The 21,339-nt window shown below is 43.1% G+C and overlaps 1 protein-coding gene across 6 annotated transcripts in view; it reads left to right on the plus strand.

The window, feature by feature from the left end:
* Positions 1–3,129: 3,129 nt before the first annotated feature.
* Positions 3,130–21,339, plus strand: part of NUB1 (negative regulator of ubiquitin like proteins 1) — a 33,984-nt gene continuing 15,774 nt past the window's right edge. The window contains exons 1-9 of one of the 6 annotated variants that reach the window (XM_028846487.2): positions 3,130–3,389; positions 4,036–4,087; positions 6,353–6,471; positions 10,095–10,262; positions 12,582–12,640; positions 13,975–14,045; positions 17,892–18,074; positions 18,250–18,344; positions 18,932–19,038. In XM_028846487.2, coding sequence (XP_028702320.1) covers positions 6,355–6,471; positions 10,095–10,262; positions 12,582–12,640; positions 13,975–14,045; positions 17,892–18,074; positions 18,250–18,344; positions 18,932–19,038 — 800 coding nt within the window. In that variant the 5' untranslated portion in view covers positions 3,130–3,389; positions 4,036–4,087; positions 6,353–6,354. The remainder of the gene's footprint in view (positions 3,390–4,035; positions 4,088–6,352; positions 6,472–10,094; positions 10,263–12,581; positions 12,641–13,974; positions 14,046–17,891; positions 18,075–18,249; positions 18,345–18,931; positions 19,039–21,339) is intronic. The other 5 variants (XM_077997730.1, XM_015135308.3, XM_077997729.1 and 2 more) reach the window with 5 other exon arrangements.

A 21,339-nucleotide genomic window follows, 5' to 3' on the forward strand; every position in this document is an offset into this window, starting at 1 on the left:
AGCTAAGTTTTGTATTTTTAGTAGAGGCGGGGTTTCAATATACTGGTCAAGCTCATCTTGAACTCCTGACTTCAGGTGATCCACCCGCCTTAGCCTCCCAAAGTACTGGGATTATAGGCCTGAGCCACCGCACCTGGCCCTGGCATCTTTTAAAGATTTTATCTTTTTCCTTGGTTTTCAGTGGTTCTACTAATGCACTGGGTATGGCTGATTTTGTATTTATCCTGATTAGGAGCCATAGAACTTACAGAATTTGTAATTTGATGTCTTTCATCAGTTTTGCAAAACTTGGAATCTTGGTTATTATCTTTTCAAATACTGTTTCTGCCCCATTCTCTCTTTTTCTGGGAAACAGAATACTGGCAGACCTTTTCATCATGTCCCATGTGTTTCTAATGCTTGTTTCTGTATTTTCCATTCTTTCCTTCTGTTCTTCAGTTTGGATGTTTTCTATTGATGTGCCTGCAGTGCACTAATCGTGTCTTTAGTTTTGTCTAACATCCAGAGCTCACAGCCTCATTTATTATACTTTTTACCTCTAGAGTTTTCATTTGATTTCTTTTTACAGATTTCAATACTCAGGTGAAATTTTTCATCTTTTTCCTCTGTTTTCTTGAAAATGGTCATCATAGTTATTTTTATTCAGGCAACTCCAATATCTGACTCATCTGTGGGTCCGTTTCTATTGTCTTTTTCTTTTTTTTCATTTATCTAGTAACTTTTTAATGAGATGCCAAATACAACTTCTAAAAAGTTGTAGAGGCTTCAAATGTTATCATTCTCTCACGAGGGTTTTCCCTTTCCTCCACAAAACCAAAGAGAGGAGTGGCCAATAACCTTAATCCAATCAAGGACTGTGTGGAGTGAAGGCTGGGCTGAAGTTCTGGTAGGGTTCAAGCTACCTTTGCCCTCCAGTTTCCAACTGGGAACATGGTGTAGGCTCTGCAGCAACCCACTTCCACCACCACCCTAGCAGATCTCAGACTCGAATCTTTGTTTTGCAGTCTATCAAAAACTTCTGCTTTCAGAGGCCTTCCATTTATATTTCAGTTTCTTGCCCCATACAAGCCTTGAATGTAGCAATTGTCCTTGGAATTTCCCCCTATGTCTCTGCAAAAGCTGTGTTGTTTTTCTGTCCCCAGCAGTGGCCTTCTGTGGTCTCAAAGTCTAAATTCTCAGCCTCATCCTTGTATCCAGAATTGGCAAAATCCGTCACACATCAATACAAGCCACTGTGGACATTAGCTCACTTGAAGGTTCCTCATTCTCTGGAATATCAAGTCCCCCCATTCTTACCTCAGCAGCTTCCACTGCCTTCAAACAGATGTTTTCTGACTTTGCTTTCTGGCTTTTCTAGTTGTTAGCTGGAGTCTTGGTCTACCGCAAGCTTCTCTGTCACACCTGACCGTGGACATTCAATTTCCTGATGGTCTACTATGTAACTGTAAAAGTGAAACTATCTTTGTTACTCATTTCAGAGAAAGCCCTCAGAAAAAAATGTCAGAACAGATTCTGTTGTTCTTCTACCTTGCTGCAATTGCTACTGAGCAATCAACGGGCTTGCTTCCTGATGTGCCAGAAGCCAACACCATGGCACTGGTTTTTGAGAAAAGAAAGGCTTTGTCGTGAGTTGACTGTCAAGGAGACATGAGGAAACCCTCAACTCTGTCTCCTTGAGCTGGGTTTTATAAGCATACGGTAATGACACATGATCTGATTAGATTTTGCGATGAGGTGATGCTGGGATGCTCATCTGACTGGACCCTGCCATGGGGTGATGCCAGGGCTTGATCTGATTGCATTCTGGATCTCACCATGCAGTGCCCATCTCTTAATTCAGTCCCTGCTTTGATTTGAGCACTCAGGTTCCGCCCCGGTTGCATGCTCGGCTCATCTGGGCATCCTCAGCTTACGTGTGAAACCTTCCTTCTGGGAGTCCATGCAACTGAAAAACAACTCACAACTTGGGTATATAAAAGGTGAATCAGATTGGTCTGATGCGGTTATACAGTTATTTAATACCTCTTTGTCAGAAGTCAAAATTTCCACAGATTTAGATTAAAGATCTATTGGCTTTTATTGATTCACGAATCAGGATGGCATCTTCTCTAAAAATTTAGAAACGGTACTCCAATGAGCTGGGCAGAGGAGGTGGGTTTTATAGGTAGAAAAGGCCTAAAGAAAGCAGAAACAGGGAACGAAAAGCGGATTGGTCACTGCAAGGTTACAGCAGTCCCCTCTTACCCACACACAGGTGGTATGTCCCAAGACCCACAGTAGATGCCTGAAACCTCGGATAGTACTGCACCCATATATATATATATACACACACACACTATATATATACACACATATACATATACACACACACAAATATATATATACACACACACACTGCATTTTTCCTATACATGCATACATACCTGCGATAAAGTTTAATTTGTTAGGCACAGTAAGAGATTAACAGCAATAACTGATAATAAAATAGAAGCGTCACTGTTGAGCACAGCCTTGGGAATGGGGCCTTGAAAGCAGGCAGAGCTCCCTAGGTTTTGTAGTCCCTAGTGGCCGTGGACAGCATGGGGGAGGAAATTCCCGGGAAGCAGCCTAATTTCACCCCAGGGAAGCCCCTCGTGGGATTGTGGAGGGCGGGGTGAAAAGCCGCTGGTTTAGGGAGGGGGTCCAGCCTAGGCTGAGGGATGAGGTGGGTTGGGACGGTCCCGACCCTCCCCCCAGCCTCTTTCAAGGATTTTGGAGAAACAAAGCCAGGATCCATTTCCTCTTGATGGCTGGCAAACTGGGCCCGGGCGGGAGGTCCTGGAAGCCTGAGCCTGGGGCGGCGTCGGACACCAACTCCCAGGTCCTCGCCCCACACGGCCACATTCTCGCCCAGCCCCGCCTCCATTTAGCTCCCCCGTCGCGGCTCCGCCCCGCGGTAACCACGCCCACACGACCGTATCCCCGCCCACGACTGGCTTCGCCTTGGCCCCGCCCACAACCCTCCTTCCAAGCGGCGGCCGCGGCGGCGGCGGCGGCGGCGGCGGCAGCGGCGGCGGCAGCAGCGGTGGCGGGGGCGGGGCTGGCCTCACCCGGAATGAAAACAAACGGCGGCCGCCGGCGCATCCGGGCACTCTGTTGGTCGCAGCGGGCGCGGCGTGGCGCAGGTGAGGACCCGGCGGCCGAGTGTCCCCGACCCCAGTCTCAGCAGCGCTGCTCGGCGCCCCGGTTCCCGGTCCGACTGGGCACCTCTCCTGGCGGGGGTGGAGCGGCCGCGGGGCTGGGGTCAGCGGCCATGCGTGAAGCTGGGCCGGGGCCGGGAGCGGCGGGTCGGGCTTCGGGACGCGCTGGCCCTTCGGGGCCCTTTGGTTTGCGCTGAGTTAGGCACAGGTGTGGGGTATTTAAAAGAAAATGTTGAGTGTATTGATTTGGGGAGAGAAAGGAATAAAATATCTATAAAAAATTAGCCAAATGCTATACTTGAATCGTAACACTTACTCCGAGTATACCATTTGGGATTTATTTGCAATCAAAGCCAGATTTTCTTTGCTATTTAATGACGAGACACTTGATTTTCTCGAACCTTGACGACCTGATTCTATTACTCTTACCTCCTTCCCTTTTATTTTTAATCAAGAATCTTTCATTTTCCTACATATTTTCGTAAGAAAAAATGAATGTGTCTTGACTAGATATAGTTGTGCTTCAACTGTATATAATGTATAGTTGAAAAACTGTGGCTAAAGGTAGCATTGATTGATTCATTACAAAAGTGAAAGTGAAATTTTTAAAGGATCGTTATAACGTTTCACTTTCTGTTTGGAGCAGGGAGTGGTTTTAATGAGTTTCGTCTTTTCTTGGTTACAATGTGAAACATTGTATGGCATGCATGAAACTTTTTCAGTTCTCATTTCAGTTAAAATTAAAAGCTGACTTATTAAACTTAAAATATGTCACCACTTACTCTGTTGTCTGTAACTGAAGTTTCCTAAGTTTCAAGATAGTGGTTTAATTTTTTTTAACATTAAATCCTATTAGGTGTAGACCCTGGACCTGTTGTTTGCTCCCTGGAGTGTCTGACACGCACTAGGTTTGTAATACTCCTTTGTCCTTCTGTCAAGTGGTGGCTTGGATGGCATCTTTTTAAAAATTTTTATTTGTTTATTTTTTTAGTAGAGACGGGGTTTCACCATGTTGAGCAGGCTGGTCTTGAACTCCTGACCTCAGGTGATCCGCTGGCCTCGGCCTCCCAAGTGCTGGGATTACAGGCGTGAGCCACTGCACCCGGCCGTGGATGGCATCTTTGAGTACCGCATCAGCCTTTCAAATTGCTTGGCTCCAGTAACCAACCTGTGAAATTACTGTCCCCCAGTGGGGAAACAGTAGGGTTGCTGTGATATTTTATTCAGAATTTCTGAAGATTCATGAGTAGTATGTAAAGTAGTCTTTTAAGTTATTGGTGTTTGAAAAGCTAACGCTTTAAGTACTAATATGCTTTGCTGTGATAAGCTGTTTGTCAGTGCTTGAAAATGGAGGATTCTCCCATGGGCCACCCAGGTTGCACACATCAACTTCCTTGGCTGTGTTATTCCTTCCTCTCTTTTCTCCTCTCTGTCCTGATTAACATAATTCTTGTCCCCCGCACTGACATCAAATAGATTTGAACTTTCTTTAAACAAATATTTGTTTATGAAATACACAAGCTACCAAACTTGATTTCAAAGTTGCGTGAATTGGGTTTGGGGGGATGTGGAATACTGGCCCTCAATAGAAAAAAGAAATTTATCTCAATAATATTAACTCATATTTTTTCCACTCTCTAGAATTGTCTTCATCATTCAGGGACTAATAACATTTTCTTTACTTATTGCTTGTGTGATTTGGTAAACCTTAAAGCGCTGTGCTACCCCTGCCAGCTGCCTCACATCTCAGCTGCCTCACATGCATCTTTGAATTGCTGTGCTAGTGTGGGATAAGTAGACAGCTCCATTGTGGCATGTACTTCTCTGGGAGAGAAAAGTTACATACCTGAAACAGGCAAGCAGCAAGGGACTCCACGACAGAAGTTCAGAGTCCAGTATTGTGGGTGGAAGTTACGCTCAATTTGATGCTGCCTGATTTTGTGTCTTTGCCTGAGTCATGGCACAAACTCAGGGCCCTGGTTTTCTCAGCTGTAAAATGATCCAATCAGTGTTAGATTTGAATAGTAGATGTGCTGTTAGGCTGTTAATCAGAAAATATGCAACATTTTTCTAGTATTGTAATCTTTTTAATTTAAAAAATTCTGACATAGAAAATATTTATATATTTATTATTATTTTGAGACGGAGTCTCACTCTGTTGCCCAGGCTGGAGTGCAGTGGTGCCATCTCGGCTCACTACAACCTCTGCCTCCTGGATTCAAGCGATTCTCCTGCCTCAGCCTCCTGAGTAGCTGGGTTTACAGGTGCCTGCCACCACGCCCGGCTAATTGTTCATTTTTTGTTTGTTTGTTTGTTTGTTTTAGTAGAGATGGGATTTCACCATGTTGGCCAGGCTGATCTCGAGCTCCTGATCTCAACTCCTGAACTCAGCCTCCCAAAGTGCTGGGATTACAGGTCTGAGCTACCACGCCCACCTGAAAATATTTATTATTGATAGTTTACAGTTCAAGCAAGCTTTTCTTTATATTTAACTACCAGGATGATTGGCCTTTTGTTTTATGTGAAACTAGCCAAAGTATGAGAGAATTTACAAGCTCACACCTGTAATCCCAGCATTTTGAGAGACCAAGGTGGTGGATCACTTGAGGTCAGGAATTTGAGACCAGCCTGGCCAACATGGCGAAATCCCATCTCTACTAAAAATATGAAAATTAGCTGGGTAGGCGTGGTAGTGCACACCTGTAATCCCAGTGACTAGGGAGGCTGATGCAGGAGAATGGCTTGAACCCAGGGGACAGAGGTTGCAGTGAGCCGACATCACACCACTGCACTCGAGTCTGGGCAACAGAGCGAGACTCTGTCTCAAAAAAAAAGAAAAAAGTTCACCACTCGAGGGATTTATCTTTCTTGTATTTTCTCTTTTCTCTTAGATAAGAGAATAGCGGATTAAGAAATAGCAAACGTGTAATAATCCTTGCTACATATTGGCGACTTTGAAATACATGTTTTATGTATGTAATATATATAATTGAACATATATTTCCATGTATATTTTTAGAGAAGTCTGGAGCTTGTTTAAACCATAGTAATTTATATTTAATGAGAGAAGAAGGGAGCTTTGCTTACCCAACAAAACACCTTAACATGTAGGTAAGTTATTAACACTTTAAAATGCAGTGTGGAGTTTTATTATTGTATTGTTTTGCTTTCAGGGATGGCACAAAAGAAATACCTTCAAGCAAAATTGACCCAGTTTTTAAGGGAAGACAGGATTCAGCTTTGGAAACCTCCATATACAGATGAAAATAAAAAAGTTGGTTTGGCATTAAAGGTATTTTTCTTTTAAGACATCAATAATTGGCAGCATTATAAATCTCCTTGGTAAATAAGATTCTGAATTGTCAGGCATGACCATATAAACTTTTGGCATAACCAAAAGCATTAGTGGTGAGCAGGTACCCACTTTTTACTAGGAATTGACAACCTTATTTTTGTTTACTAATATTTTATTCACATAAGGATGTTATCTAATTTTTCAGGCATATATTTTTAATACCATCACAGAATTACATAACATTATTACCTGGAACTCATTTTGACCCATTAGTGCAACAGTATTGGTGCCAGTAAGTTATTGCATTGTGTATTCAGAGTGACAGTGTCTTGGCTCATTCTCGGTCCTCCTTGCTATCATCTGCTATAAAACAATTGCTCCTTTCCACCAGTTTTCTTGATGCTCTCACTATCAGTGTTCATTTTTCCAAAATAGGTTTTCTTCTAACAGTTGTATCTCAATTTTTCATGGCATCATCAGAAATGGTATTGTATGTAAGTGATGTTTCTAGAAACTGAAGTGTGCTTGTTTTTCTAAGCAGATAAACAGTACTCACTTTTGCCAGAAATTATCATATTGGAATTTCCTAGCATGTACTTCTCTGCTATCATTTGGAGTATCCTGAACATGATGTAACATTTATCAGGGACTAGGGATTGTCATCAGGCATTGAATTGCTCTGTGTTGTGACATAATGATGTGCTTGGGAGGTGACAAACTGTATTAGGGTCCTAGATTTTCTGTTTCTTCTGTTCCAGGCAGGCCTCACTTTTTCTTTGCAACCCACCTTCCGACCTTGCTTCTGAATTTACTTGTTATAGTCTCTTGGTTTAGAAACTAGGTGTGGCATAAAGGAAAGATATTTGTCCCTGGTTCCTGGCAGAGCCAAAACTCTTGGGATTTCCTGAGTGGTAAGCATGATGGGGACAACCTTTGTTCTAATGAGGCTTGGTTTCCCCTAGATAGCTTCAGGATGGGGCTGGTCACCGAAAGTACCCAGCTGTGATTAGACACTTGAAACTTTCTGCCCTCCCCTCCAACCTCTGGGAAGGGAAAAGTGAGCTGATGACTAATACTAATGGTCAGTGATTTAATCAGGCCTGCATAATGAAACTTCCATACAAACCCCTAAATGACAGATTTTGGGCAGCTTCCAAATTGGTGAACACATCCACATGTTGAGATGTACACGCCCAAGTCCATGGGACAGAGGCTTCTATGCTCAGGGCCCTTCCAGATCTTGCTTTAGTACCTCTTCATATGAATAGTCATTTGTGTCCTTTGTAATGAACTATATTTGTAAGTGTACCATTGTCTGGAGTTCTGTGAGTTGTTCTAGCAAATCATGGAATCTGAAGGGGGGTGCTTGTGTGAACCCTCGACTTTGTAGCTAAGGCAGACAAAAGTATGGATAACCTGGGGACCAGATCCTTGGTAACTGGTATCTGAAGTTAGGGCTTTTTTGTAGAGTGAGCCCTTAAACCTGTGGAGTCTAACGCTAACTCTGGGTAGTTAGTGTCAGAATTGAATCATAGGACTTCCAGTTGGTGTCAGAGTTGGCTGGTGACAGGAGGAAGAAAGAAATCCTCACTAGTTAGGTTTTCTAGAAAATTATAGAAAGTTTTTTTTGAAGTACTTATAATATATATTCTAGATTTTAAAAAGTATGTATATAAATACAAAAATATAAAGAATGTATTTCTAAAATACGTCAAATGTCATTAACATAGGTATATTCTTCCTCTTTTCCTACGTAACTGTTAAAAAACAGTATTGCTGGACCCAGTGGCGCATGCCTGTAGTCCCAGCTACTCAGGAGGCTAAGGCAGGAGGATCACTTGAACCCAGGAGTTGGAGACTGTAGTATGCTGTGGTCCCACCTGTGAATAGCCACTGCACTCCAGCATGGGCAACATAGTGAGACCCCGTCTCTAAAAGAAAAAAAAGTATATATAGGTTTATGTTACTTAAAAAAATTTTTTTTCTTTTTTTCTTTTTTTTTTTTTTCTTTTTTCAAGACAAGGTCTTTGTCTGTTGCCCAGGCTGGAGTGCAATGGCAAGGGCATAGTTTACTGCAGCCTCCAACTCCTGGGCTCAAGTGATTCTGCTACCCCAGCCTTGGGAGTAGCTGGGACTACAGGTGCATGCCACCACGCCTGGCTAATATATTTTTATTTTTTGTAGAGACGGGGTCTCACTTTGTTGCCCGGGTTGGTCCTGAACTCCTGGGCTTGATAAATCCTCTCGCCTTGCCTTCCAAAGTGCTGGGATGACAGGCATGAGCCACCACACCCAACCTATACTCCTATCTATAAAGTTTTCCAACTTCACATATATAGTGAACATCTCTTCTGCCATAAATTTATGCTTACACCATAATTTTTACATACTGTATGGTATTACATTATGAATTTAATGAAACCTTGATCTTTGGGGTTTTTTGAAGTGTTTACTGTTTTATGAGATGTTTAGTGAAACATTGAACCTCAAATGCAAATACCGATTGAGAGGAGTATCCCATATCTGAATTATTTGGGACTGGAAGTGTTTTGGATTTTGGAATGTTTGCTTTATACCTACTAGTCAGGCATCCTAATCTGAAAATTCAAAATTCGAAATACTTCCGCGTGCATTTCCTTTGAGCATCTCCAGATGTTGAATTTTGGCGATTTCAGATTTTTGGATTAGAGATATTCATCTGGATTCTTTTGGGGAGGAACCATAATGACTTTGTTCTCAGTAGTAACTGGTTCTCATCGTTTCCTGAGCCCTTTCAATCTTCTTTTTTTTCTCAATTCTAAAGCTCTCCCTGACAAGTAATTTTACAACTAGTACCCATGATTCACAGTTTTTCATTAAGAAAATTGTTTAAGTTCAACTTGATTTGTTCTCACAAGTTTGAAAAATTGGAATATTTTCTGGTTTTCTTTTCGTTTTCCCCTCTAGTGGAGTTGAACAGTTCACTATACTTTTTAAATAGATTGCAGTCACATAAGTCATAGCCCACCCTTTTCTTCCCCTTAGAAGATTCTCAATTATTTTTACTTTTTCTGTTGAGCCTTTTTTTTTTTTTTTTTTTTTTTTTTTTTTACTATTTGTGGGTAGAAAACATTTATCAAAGAAATTTTTTTTTTTTTTTTGAGACAGAGTCTTGCTGTGTCGCCCAGGCTGGAGTGCAATGGCGCAGTTTTGGCTCACCGCAGCCTCTGCCTCCTGGGTTCAAGCGATTCTCCTGCCCCAGCCTCCAGAGTAGCTGGGTCTACAGGCACACGCCACCATGCCCAGCTAATTTTTGTATTTTAGTAGTTATGGGGTTTCACCATGTTGGCCAGGCTGGTCCCAAACTCATGACCTCAAGTGATCCACCTGCCTTGGCCTCCCAAAGTGCTGGGATTACAGGCATGAGTCACCACGCCCAGTCTCAAATAAATGTTTTCACTTTTTCCTGGACTCTCTAAACTCCACATCTCTCAAGATGTCAAGCCACAGCGTGGACTGCAGTGTAACGGGGTGACCTCCACTCATCAGAGTTGATGGCCTTAGAGTCTTTCATGCCCTTTTCTGTATTTTGCCTTTTTGTTTTTTAAGTCAGTATTGCATTTTCTGATTTTTCTTGATAGGACCTTGCTAAGAAGTATTCTGACAAACTAGAATGCTGTGAAAATGAAGTAGAAAAGATAATAGAAGAAATACGTTGCAAGGCAATTGAGCGTGGAACAGGAAATGAAAATTATAGAACAACGGGAATTGCTACAATCGAGGTGTTTTTACCACCAAGACTAAAAAAAGTGAGTAATTTCCCTAAATTTGAGTATGCATTAATGTCTGGTTAGTGATGTGATCAAATAAATTGTTGTTTTTTGAGAGGTTACAATCCAAGGTTAGAATTCTTTTAAGTGACTTTACATATTGAACAATTTATCAACTTAAAAGTTAATGTTACAGATTCTTAAACTGGAACATTCCCAAGGTAGGCTTTTAGAGACCCTCTTGGGCCTCTAAAACGCCACAGAGCTGTATGTCACGTTCTGATCCTTTCTAGAGTGCGAATGTTGAGAAGTAATGGGGAATAAAGGACTCCCAAGTTTCCTAGATGCCTGTGCAGGAGGACACAGCACAGAAGGCTTCATCCTTTTCCTGTTCCAGTAGAGGTCAGAGGGCAGTCCGCCGAGTGCTCAAGCAGGGCCGAGGAGATCTGGGTGGGGTCACCTCCTCTCATTGCCATGGCCAGGTAGTTTGCATCTACAAATGTCACTGTGGCAAGGCACCCAGAGTCTCTTGGGACTGATCAGTGCCAGCACTCTCAGAAGAAATAAGAGTATAGGGTCCAGCCCTACTGGGTCTGTGGGTTTTTCTCCTCATGTGTGGAGACAACAGATCGTAGAAATAAAGACACAAGACAAAGAGAGAGAAGAAAAGACAGCTGGGCCTGGGGGACCACTACCACCTAGACGCGGAGACCGGTAGTGGCCCCGAATGCCTGGCTGTGCTGTTATTTATTGGATACAAGGCAAAAGGGGCAGGGTAAGCACTGTGGGTCATCTCCAGTGATTGATAAGGTCACGGGAGTCACGTGTCCACTGGACAAGGGGCCTTTCCCTTTTAGGTAGCCGAGGCGGAGAGAGAGAGGACAGCTTACGTCATTATTTCTTCTATGCTTTTCTCAGAAAGATCAAAGATGTTAATACTTTCACTAATTCTGCTATTGCTATCTGAAGGCGGAGCCATATGTACAGAGCAGAACATGAAAGTGAAACAGGAGTGTGACCACTGAAGCACAGCATCACAGGATGGCTGTGGGCGGGCCTGACTGATGTCAGGCCTTCCACAAGAGGTGGTGGAGCAGAGTCTTCTCTAACTCCTCCAGGGAAAGGCTCCCTTTCCCGATCTGCTAAGTAACGGGTGCCTTCCCAGGCACTGGCGCTACCGCTAGACCAAGGTCTGCTAAGTAACAGGGGCCTTCCCAGGCACTGGCGTTACCGCTCGACCAAGGAGCCCTCTAGTGGCCCTGTCCAGGCATAACAGAGGGCTCACACTCCAGTCTTCTGGTCACTTCTCACTGTGTCCCTTCAGCTCCTATCTCTGTATGGCCTGGTTTTTCCTGGGTTATAATTGTAGAGCAAAGATTATTATAATACTGGAATAAAGAGTAATACTACAAACTAATAATGATATTCATATATAATCATATCTATAATCTATTTCTAGTATAACTATTCTTATTCTATATATTTTCTTTTTTTTTCTTTTTTTTTAAATTTATTTATTATTATTATACTTTAAGTTGTAGGGTACATGTGCATAACGTGCAGGTTTGTTACATATGTATACTTGTGCCATGTTGGTGTGCTGCACCCATCAACTCATCATTTACTATATTTTCTTTATTATACTGGAACAGCTTGTGCCCTCGGTCTCTTGCCTGGGCACCTGAGTGGCTTGCCGCCCACTTATATATTAATATGTAAAATGTCATACATGAATGGTCATAGCAACACTATTCAGTAGCTGAGAGATGGAAATAGTCCAAATGTCCATCAGCAGATGAAGGGATAGATAAATGTGGTCTATTCATACGACAGAAAACTATTCACAATGCAGGGGAATTAAGTGCTGATGCGGCCATAGCGTGGGTGCACCTGAAAACATGATACTTAGGGAAGAAGCCAGACACAAAAGACCACGTACTGCATGATCCCATTTATAGGAAATGTCCAGAACAGGTAAATCGGTAGCAGCAGAAAATAGATGAGTGGTTGCTAGGGGCTGGGGGGCAAAGGGGAGTGAATGGGGTACAGGCCAGGTGTTTCTCTGAGGGATGGTGGAAATGTTCTGAAATGTTAAAGACGTCCAGCCTTGTGGGAGAGGCCCCTCTGAGTAGCCCTGCCTGGTGGTGCCACGCTGCCGCCCCCTTGAGGATGTGCAGGTCACAGGGTCAGCCTGTGCTGGGTTATGTTCAGTAGACTTCTAGGCAGGCAGCGTTTTAGTTCTTAACGGTGAGCTAAGTTTATATCCTCTGCCGTCAGCTTTTCTGATTTCACAGGGTAATCTCTCCAAAGTGTGTTAAATTCAAGTACACTTTACTTTATTTGTCTTACTTTTAACAGGATAGGAAAAACTTGTTGGAGACCCGATTGCTCATCACTGGCAGAGAACTGAGGTCCAAGTGAGTATCTGTGCACTCTGTGTCCTAGGTGCTCTGGGCCTTTTTATATTGGCTCATTTGATCCTCTGTGAGCGTCCTCTTAAGATAGGTAGGGCAGGTATTATCCTCATTTTATAGAAGAGGAAATTGAGGCTTTGAGGTTGAAGGACTTATTAGAGCTGATACTGGTAGGTAAGTGGCAAAGTGAGGGCTCAAGACTTGCAAACACTATTTCCTGGTGTAACTTCCGAGCAGGTGGGAACTCCATGCCCATCACATGGTAGGCACTGGGTGTATGTTTGAAGGAGTGAGTGAGTGATATAAACAGGAGATACCTGGTACTCACTAGCTCATCAGTTTTGAGTTACTATTTTTTTCCCTAATGCACCAGTAGCTTGCTATGACCTTCAGCATGGTGTTTTATCTGATTTCAGGCTGTTGGCCCATCTGTAAAACACACACACATACACACACACACACTTGTCTGCCACATACTAGTGAAATCCTACCTTTGAGATCTGGTGGGTTATTTCATCTCCTTATATGTTTTAAAATGGTGTTGGGAGCACCTCCAGGGCTAGCTAGCGGGTGTATTTCTTCAGCTGATTTTTCTCATTTCCTTCTTTGGTCTACATCAGGACTGTTAGGGGTGGATTCAGGAAATGACATTCAACATACATGCGTAGAAAATCCTGTGGATCAGCCCCCGTTATGGGTTCCTCCAAGGAGACCACAGAAGGTATAGGGGGTGGATTTTCTCTGGATGTGCAACTAGGGCTTGCTGTTCACATGGATCTACGGCATTGTGGTCTCCACTGCCTGAGGAAACAAGTAGTAAAAGAGAGTTTAAAAAGGACCTTGTCTCCTACAGTTTCAAATAGCCATCTAGTAAGATGGCTTTATTGTGATGTTTGTGAGTCAGCCAGTTGAAATCCTGGGTGTTTCTGATAAAATGTATAAAATAGCTATCATGATTAAAGCCTTCTTTTAAAAAATACTTATTTATTTTTTAGAGATGGGATCTTGCTCTGTCACCCAAGCTGAAGCACAGTGGCATGAATATAGCTCACTGCAACCTCAAACTCGGGTTCAAGCAATCCTCCTACCCAAGCCTCTCAAGCAGCTAGGGCCACAGGCACGGGCTACCAGGCCTGGCTAATTTTAAAAAATTGTTTGTAGAGATAGGATCTCTCTGTTGCCCAAGCTGGTCTTGAATTCCTTCCTGGCCTCAAGCCATCCTCCCACCTTGGCCTCCCAGGGTGTTGGGATTACAGGTGTGAGCCACTGGGCCTGGCTAAAGTCTTTTCAATGGATAATAAATAACAATTTTGTTTTCACTGGTTTTTGTTTTACAGAATAGCTGAAACCTTTGGATTTCAAGAAAATTATATCAAAATTGTCATAAATAAGAAGCAACTACAACTAGGTATGTATGGCACAGTATGCATAAGTTTTCAATGAACCAAATATAGAAATAATGACTTCCCTTTTTTTCTCACTGGCTTTTCAAAAATTTGTAGCTTTATTCCAATTATAATCCAAAACTGATTTAGAAGTTTACTAAAATAAAAATGTAAAGCAGAAAATAGCTTTTCCAAGAAATATTTATTGTCTGCTCTATGATAGTGGGAAGAAAGACACTCATTACAGCTTAGATAAAATGTTATAGAATGGAACATGAGGTGTGCTGAGTGTAAGATGCCAGTTCCAGCAAATTCTTCTTGAGCGAGAAGAGCGAAGGCTCTGTGAAGACAGTGGGGAGACCATGGTGGCATGCGTTCCAGACGGAAAGCCTTGTGTCAGAGCACTATGGTGTGAATTTGAGGAACTGAGGAAGGTCCAGCGTGGCTGTGTGTGGAGAGTGAGGGGAGGGGAGTGCTTTTTAAGGATGGAGGGGCAGGCAGAGGCCACACTGAATACCCAGGAGACATTTGGCATTGTCTGGAGACATTTTTGGTGGTTATAACTTGGTGACGGGGGAGGTTGTGCTGCTGTCATTTAGTGGGTGGAGGCTAGGGATGCTGCTGAACGTGCAATGCCCAGAACAGGCCCCACAACACAGACTTGCCCAGCCCAACATGTCAGTAGCACAGCTACTGGGAAACGAGAAACTAGATGACCTTACTCAGTGTTAGTACATTTCTCCTAAGAGAAATGGAAAGACATCGCCGGGCGCGGTGGCTCAAGCCTGTAATCCCAGCACTTTGGGAGGCCGAGACGGGCGGATCACGAGGTCAGGAGATCGAGACCATCCTGGCTAACACGGTGAAACCCCGTCTCTACTAAAAAATACAAAAAAAAAAAAACTAGCCGGGCGAGGTGGCGGGCGCCTGTAGTCCCGGCTACTCGGGAGGCTGAGGCAGGAGAATGGCGGGAACCCGGGAGGCGGAGCTTGCAGTGAGCTGAGATCCGGCCACAGCACTCCAGCCTGGGTGACAGAGCGAGACTCCGTCTCAAAAAAAAAAAAAAAAAAAAAAAAAAAAAAAGAGAAATGGAAAGACATCTGTGCTGCGGAGTGATACACAATTCTGTGTGTGTTTTAGAAAGGTCATGTAGTAGAGGAATGTATTTGAAGGTGGCATGAGTTGACTTGAGACCAGTTAGCTATTGCAGCAATCCATACAAGCCCTGTAGCCCATAGGTTTTCAGTGCGTTCCTGTGGCCTCGAGAATGAAGTTCACATTTCTTAGCTTGATCTAAGCCAGCCCTTCACAGCTTACCCAGCCTTCCTTTCCAGCATCCTCTCTAGCAATTTCCCATTGTCTATTTTAGATGTCATGGATACCTTTTCACTGTTGCCTCATCCCTCTGTTAATTCTGTTTGTGGCATCCTTCATTGGACAGAAATCCTTGATTTTGGTGTCATCAAACCCATTGCCTATGGTTTGTGTTTTGCTGAAGTCCTTTCCCTAACCCCAGGGCCACAAGGAGAGTCTACATTTTCTTGAATATTAGCTTAATCTAGAAGAGCTCCTCAGTCTGTCCAGAGTCCCCCTTTCTATATAAAGTCTCAGGGTTCCTTTATTTTTCTTCCTACATAATTCATTAAATAGTCTGTCTTTTCCCCAGTGATTGGTGGTGACCCTTTTTGGGGGGCCCTGTTTCTATACTTTCTGTTCTTCCTAGTCACCTGTGGTTTTTTTTTTTTTTATTACTGTGGCTTTGTTGTAGTCTTAAAATCTGGTGACCTCCCCCAACCCTTGCCTTTTTTTCTTTTTTTTTTTTTTTTTTTTTTAATCAAGATGGCTTAACCACTGATGGACCTTTATTTTATATATTAATGTTAGAAAGGTTGTCATATTTCTCAAAAGACAATCCAGCTACAGTTTTCCAGAAATGTGTTTACATTTGTGTTTTTAGTTCACAATATTATTTTGTTATTTTAAAATCTGTTTGCATCTATGTTTACCCTTTTTTATTTTGTTTATTTGCATCTTTGACATAATTTTTGTTAGATTTGTGTATTTGGCTAATTTATTCATGGAGCCAACTTTTGATTTTGTTACTGTTTTCTTTCATTCTGTTTCATTGATTTCTGCCCTTTATTTCCAATTTATGTATGAGGAAACTGAGTCCTAGAAGACAGGTAGTTTATTCAGGGCCACAGAGTTAAAACGGTAGATGGAGCCCATGGTCTTTGCTTTTATTTATTTATTTAGAGATAGGGTCTCTATCTGTCACCCAGGCTGGAGTGTGGTGGTACGATTGCAGCTCACTGCAGCCTCCGCCTCCCAGGTGCAAGCAATCCTCCCACCTCAGCTTCCCACTGAGTAGCTAGGACCACAGGTGCGCACCACCATGCCAGGCTAATGTTTTATTTTCTGTGGAGACGGGGTCCACGTGTTGCCCAGGCTGGTCTTGAACTCCTGGGCTCAAGGGATCCACCTGCCTCAGCCTGCCAAAGTACTGAGGTTACAGGTGTGAACCGCCATGACCTGCTGGTCTTTGCTTTTAGCCATGACAGCAGGCTGCAGTACAGCTTCCTGTTTGTAGCTGTGAATTGGCTTTGTTATTTTTCCAACTAGAAGGTAGTGTTATACTTTCTCATTTTCCGTTGATATTGTCTAGCACAGTGTTCTCCCTGTAGTAGATTATCAAATATTTGTTGCTTTGATCTGGTCTTAGGCTGAGAATAAAGAAGATTAGAAATGATGAATTTAGTTGATTCTATTGTTGCTAGCTGATTTTAACCACTGCTTAACAGTGACATACTTACAAGCAAAGGTAGGCATATTTTTACCAATTATGTGGTGTGACGGTATGCAGGATTAAGAATTCCATTTTGCAGGAGCGAGGGCTGATGTCTGTAACCCAGCACTTTGTGAGGCTGAGGTGGGAGGATTGCTTGAGCCCAGGAGTCCAAGACAAGCCTGGGCAACATAGTGAGACCTCATCACTGCGAAAAATACAAAAATTAGCTGGATGTGGCCAGGAGCAGTGGCTCATGCCTATAATCCCAGCACTTTGGGAGACCAAGGCGGGCGGATCACAAGGTCAGGAGATCGAGACCATGGTGAAACCCCGTCTCTACTAAAAATACAAAAAATTAGCCGGGCATGGTGGCGGGCGCCTGTAATTCCAGCTACTCAGGAGGCTGAGGCAGGAGAATGGCGTGAACCCAGGAGGTGGAGCTTGCAGTGAGCCGAGATCGCGCCACTGCACTCCAGCCTGGGGGACAGAGCGAGACTCAGTCTCAAAAAAAAAAAAAAAAAAGAAGGCCGGGCGCAGTGGCTCAAGCCTGTAATCCCAGCACTTTGGGAGGCCGAGACGGGCGGATCACGAGGTCAGGAGATCAAGACCATCCTGGCTAACACGGTGAAACCCCATCTCTACTAAAAAATACAAAAAAAAAACTAGCCGGGCGAGGTGGCGGGCGCCTGTAGTCCCAGCTACTCGGGAGGCTGAGGCAGGAGAATGGCGTAAACCCGGGAGGCGGAGCTTGCAGTGAGCTGAGATCCGGCCACTGCACTCCAGCCTGGGCGACAGAGCCAGACTCCCTCTCAAAAAAAAAAAAAAAAAAAGAAAAAATTAGCTGGATGTGGTGGCATGGGCCTGTAGTCCCAGCTCCTCGGGAGGCTGAGGTGGGAGACTTGCTTGAGCCCAGGAGATGAAGGCTGCGGGGAGCCATGATCGTGTCACTGCACTCCAGCCTGGGTGACAGAGTGAGACCTTGTCTCAAAAATAAAAACAATTCCATTTAACATAGAAAATGGACTGTTACCTGGTGAGCTTAATGGCTTTTTAAAGTAATAGGCGATTCTGATTTTTATAGGGAAAACCCTTGAAGAACAAGGTGTGGCTCACAATGTGAAAGCGATGGTGCTTGAACTAAAACAGTCTGAAGAGGATGTGAGGAAAAACTTCCAGTTAGAGGAAGAGGAACAAAACGAGGCTGAACTCAAAGAAAAACAAATTCAGAGGACCAAGAGAGGACTAGAAATACTGGCACAGAGAGGTACCCAGAGCTCTGGGCTTGTCACCCACTCAGACGCTTAGGGGCAGCACTGAATCACACATGGGGGATCACGGCTCTCCCTGAGTTTCACCTCAACAGTCTGACATTTTTAAGGTTGTTATCCTCACAGCTGTTTAACATTGAGTTAATGGAGGTCCTTTTGGTTTTGTTACAGCAGCTGAGACGGTGGTGGATCCAGAAATGACACCGTACTTAGACATAGCTAACCAGACAGGCAGATCAATCAGAATTCCCGCATCAGAAAGAAAAGTAAGTACTCTGAGAATGTGTGGCCTGTCCTTAGATTTGTTGTCAGGACAGGGGTGGTTTTTTAGTTACTTCATGTTGGAAGTGTTGTAAAGGGTTGGAAACAGTGCTCCATCTCCAGCCTTGTAAACAGCAATGTCACCACGTGGTGAGCACTGGCATCCAGTGGGCCTCACCCTGTGCTTTTCAGTGCATTAGTATAAAATGTCATACCTCACCATCCTGGAGCAGTGACTGTCAACATACCTGAGGACACGACCCACTGCCTTCAGTGCACACGGCCTCCTGTGGCAGTACTTTTTGTTTAGTTTATTTTACTAGAGGACCATGTCCCCTCAGGGATGGATGAGAATAGGGGCAAGGAAACTGTGGTTTGGGAAAAGTCCACAGGTGATTCTGACATCTCTCCCCTGTTTCCTCATGCCCTTTCCTGTTCTGTAATTTGGAATAGGTAAGCAGGGGTTTAATCTTAAACATATCTGTGGGGTTTTCGTTTACTTTATTTGGTTTTTGAAAAGTAATATGCTTTTAATATAATTTGTTTTATTATATTTTAAAGTGATGTTTTTTAAATTCATATTTTTTCCTAGGCCCTTATGTTAGCTATGGGATATCATGAGAAGGGCAGAGCTTTCCTGAAAAGAAAAGAATATGGAATAGCCTTGCCATGTCTGTTGGACGCTGACAAATATTTCTGGTAGGCGCTTTTGTACTTGGTGAATACCAGCTTTAAGGAAGATGGCCCAGACTATACAGAGCACCCTGCCATGCCCTTGAGACTGCAGACTTTCATCTACGACAGTGGTTAATGTAAAAGAGTAGTTATGGTGTAGACCGGTGAATTTCTTCTTCCCTTTGTATTTCTAATTGACCTTTCCTCCCTGTAAAGAAAAGAATTTTCAAGCAGGTAGGATATCCTCTCTTCTTTTGTACATGTGCTGTGTTGCTAGTTGGAACTTTCCATTATAAAGTTTCCGGTCAGCTTGTCACCTAATGGTTTTGGGGTAGTATTGATGATTATTCCTCAAATCCATTGTTTAAGAGCTGTATGATGGTGATATTATTCCTTCTGCACTTACTATTATTTTTTTTGAGATAGAGTCTCACTCTGTCACCCAGGCTGGAGTGCAGTGGCACCATCTCAGCTCACTGCAACCTCCATCTCCTGGGCTGGAGTGATCCTCCCACCTCAGCCTCCCAAGTAGCTGGGATCACAGGTGCACATCACCATGCCCAGATAATTTTTTTGTATTTGTTGTACAGATGAGGTTTCACTATGTTGCCCAGGTTAGTCTCAAACTCCTGGGCTCAAGTGATCCACCCACCACAGCCTCTCAAAGTGCTGGTATTACAGGTGTGAGCCACTGTGTCTGCCTTTTTTTATTATTATTATAGAGATGGGGTCTCCCTGTGTTGCTCAGGCTGGTCTTGGACTCCTGGACTCATGTGATCCTCCTGCCTTGGTCTCCCAAAGTGCTGGGATTACAGGTGTGAGCCACTGCACCTGGCCTCCCTTCTGCATTTATTGTTGGAATTCTGAAAAAATTTTTTTTTGCTCATCAGTTATTTTATATGTGGAGGTACAATTTGTATAGGAAAGATAGAATAAAATACTTTGTTCCTTTCTTCTTATTTTCTTGTTTTCAAAATAAATGAGTTCCTTCACTATCACCCTCCAAAGGTGACCAAAGAGGTTTCTTTTTCTTTTCATTTTCTTAAGTGTCATTATTAACTCATGGATTTAAAACATTTGATATGTTTCAAACTTCAGTGCTTAAATTGGTCATCGCTGGCTGGCAGGCAGCCCCTGTGGTTTTTTGACTCAACCCTGTTAGTCTTTGCAGTCTCTGATTTCTGGAATCCAAAGATACTCCAGGCTCATCTTGGGCATTTAATGCCCCAGACCAGGAATCAGCAATTTCCCAAGGAGTCCTGGTTCCTCTTCATGGGAAATGGTACTAGGAGACTGTGATGCAGACGTATTCAACATTTGAAAAGTAGACTTGATTTTTTGAAAATGGTCAAAAGTTAACAAATTTAGTGTTAACTTCTTTTCTGTTTTGGTGCATTCCCAAGATAATACTGTGTACTCCCAGAAGATGAATGCGAATATTGATAGTTTTCCATTGGTCAGTGCCTTTGGGTTCTAAGTGAACAAGTCCCAGCTTTAACGTACACAAAGAAGGGGTTGGGAGGGGAGGGGCCGGGCTGGGAATAGTGAGAATGAGGGCTGGTGGGTGCCTCTGCGGTCTCTGCCTGTTTCTGAAAGGATGTTAGTTTCATTCTCTTCTGCACACAGTGCAGAGTAAACAGGCTGTAAATTAGGTCCTAAACATTTAAGTAAAATTTTCCTTCCCTTCCATAGTTGTTTCTCAGTTTTTATTATGGAAAATTTCAAATAGACATAAAAATAAAAATTAGTATAATGAGCTTCCATATACACTCATAATCGAGCTTCAGCAGTTGTAAAGACATGGTTGATCTTCATACATCTGTGTGAGCCTCTCTCAATCTTTTTACCCTGGACAAATCCTTGAAATAATTTTTAGGTCTCAGGGAACCACTGAATAAAAATTTTGCGACATCTTCAGTTCGTGGTACATTAACATGTTCGGTAAGTAGTAGATATAATAATGAAATAATAATTGTCAATGTCTTTCTAAGTAGAGAAAGTTACTTGTTTTCTGGGCATCTGTTTATCCTGGCCAACTCGTTAGCATATTTTTTGTGTGTGTGATTTCTCCCTTTTCATAAAGGAAATCAGCAGTAATGCAAGCCAAATAGAATGCAGATGGAGGAAACTTCAGTTTTTCCACTTCCTTTTCCATTTGATTTTTTCCCCCTAACTTCTCCAAGTAAGCTAGAAGTTCTGTCACAACTTCCTACCGTATGTCTTGGAGTATGGTTTGTAGTATGACCAATAATAGTTTCTTTCCCCAAATAGTATGAAACAGTGACTTCCTGGCAGTGCAGAATGGTGACCCTGGGGTGGGGAAGC

This window comes from Macaca mulatta, chromosome 3 (genome assembly GCF_049350105.2).
Source record: "Macaca mulatta isolate MMU2019108-1 chromosome 3, T2T-MMU8v2.0, whole genome shotgun sequence".
NCBI lineage: Eukaryota > Metazoa > Chordata > Mammalia > Primates > Cercopithecidae > Macaca > Macaca mulatta.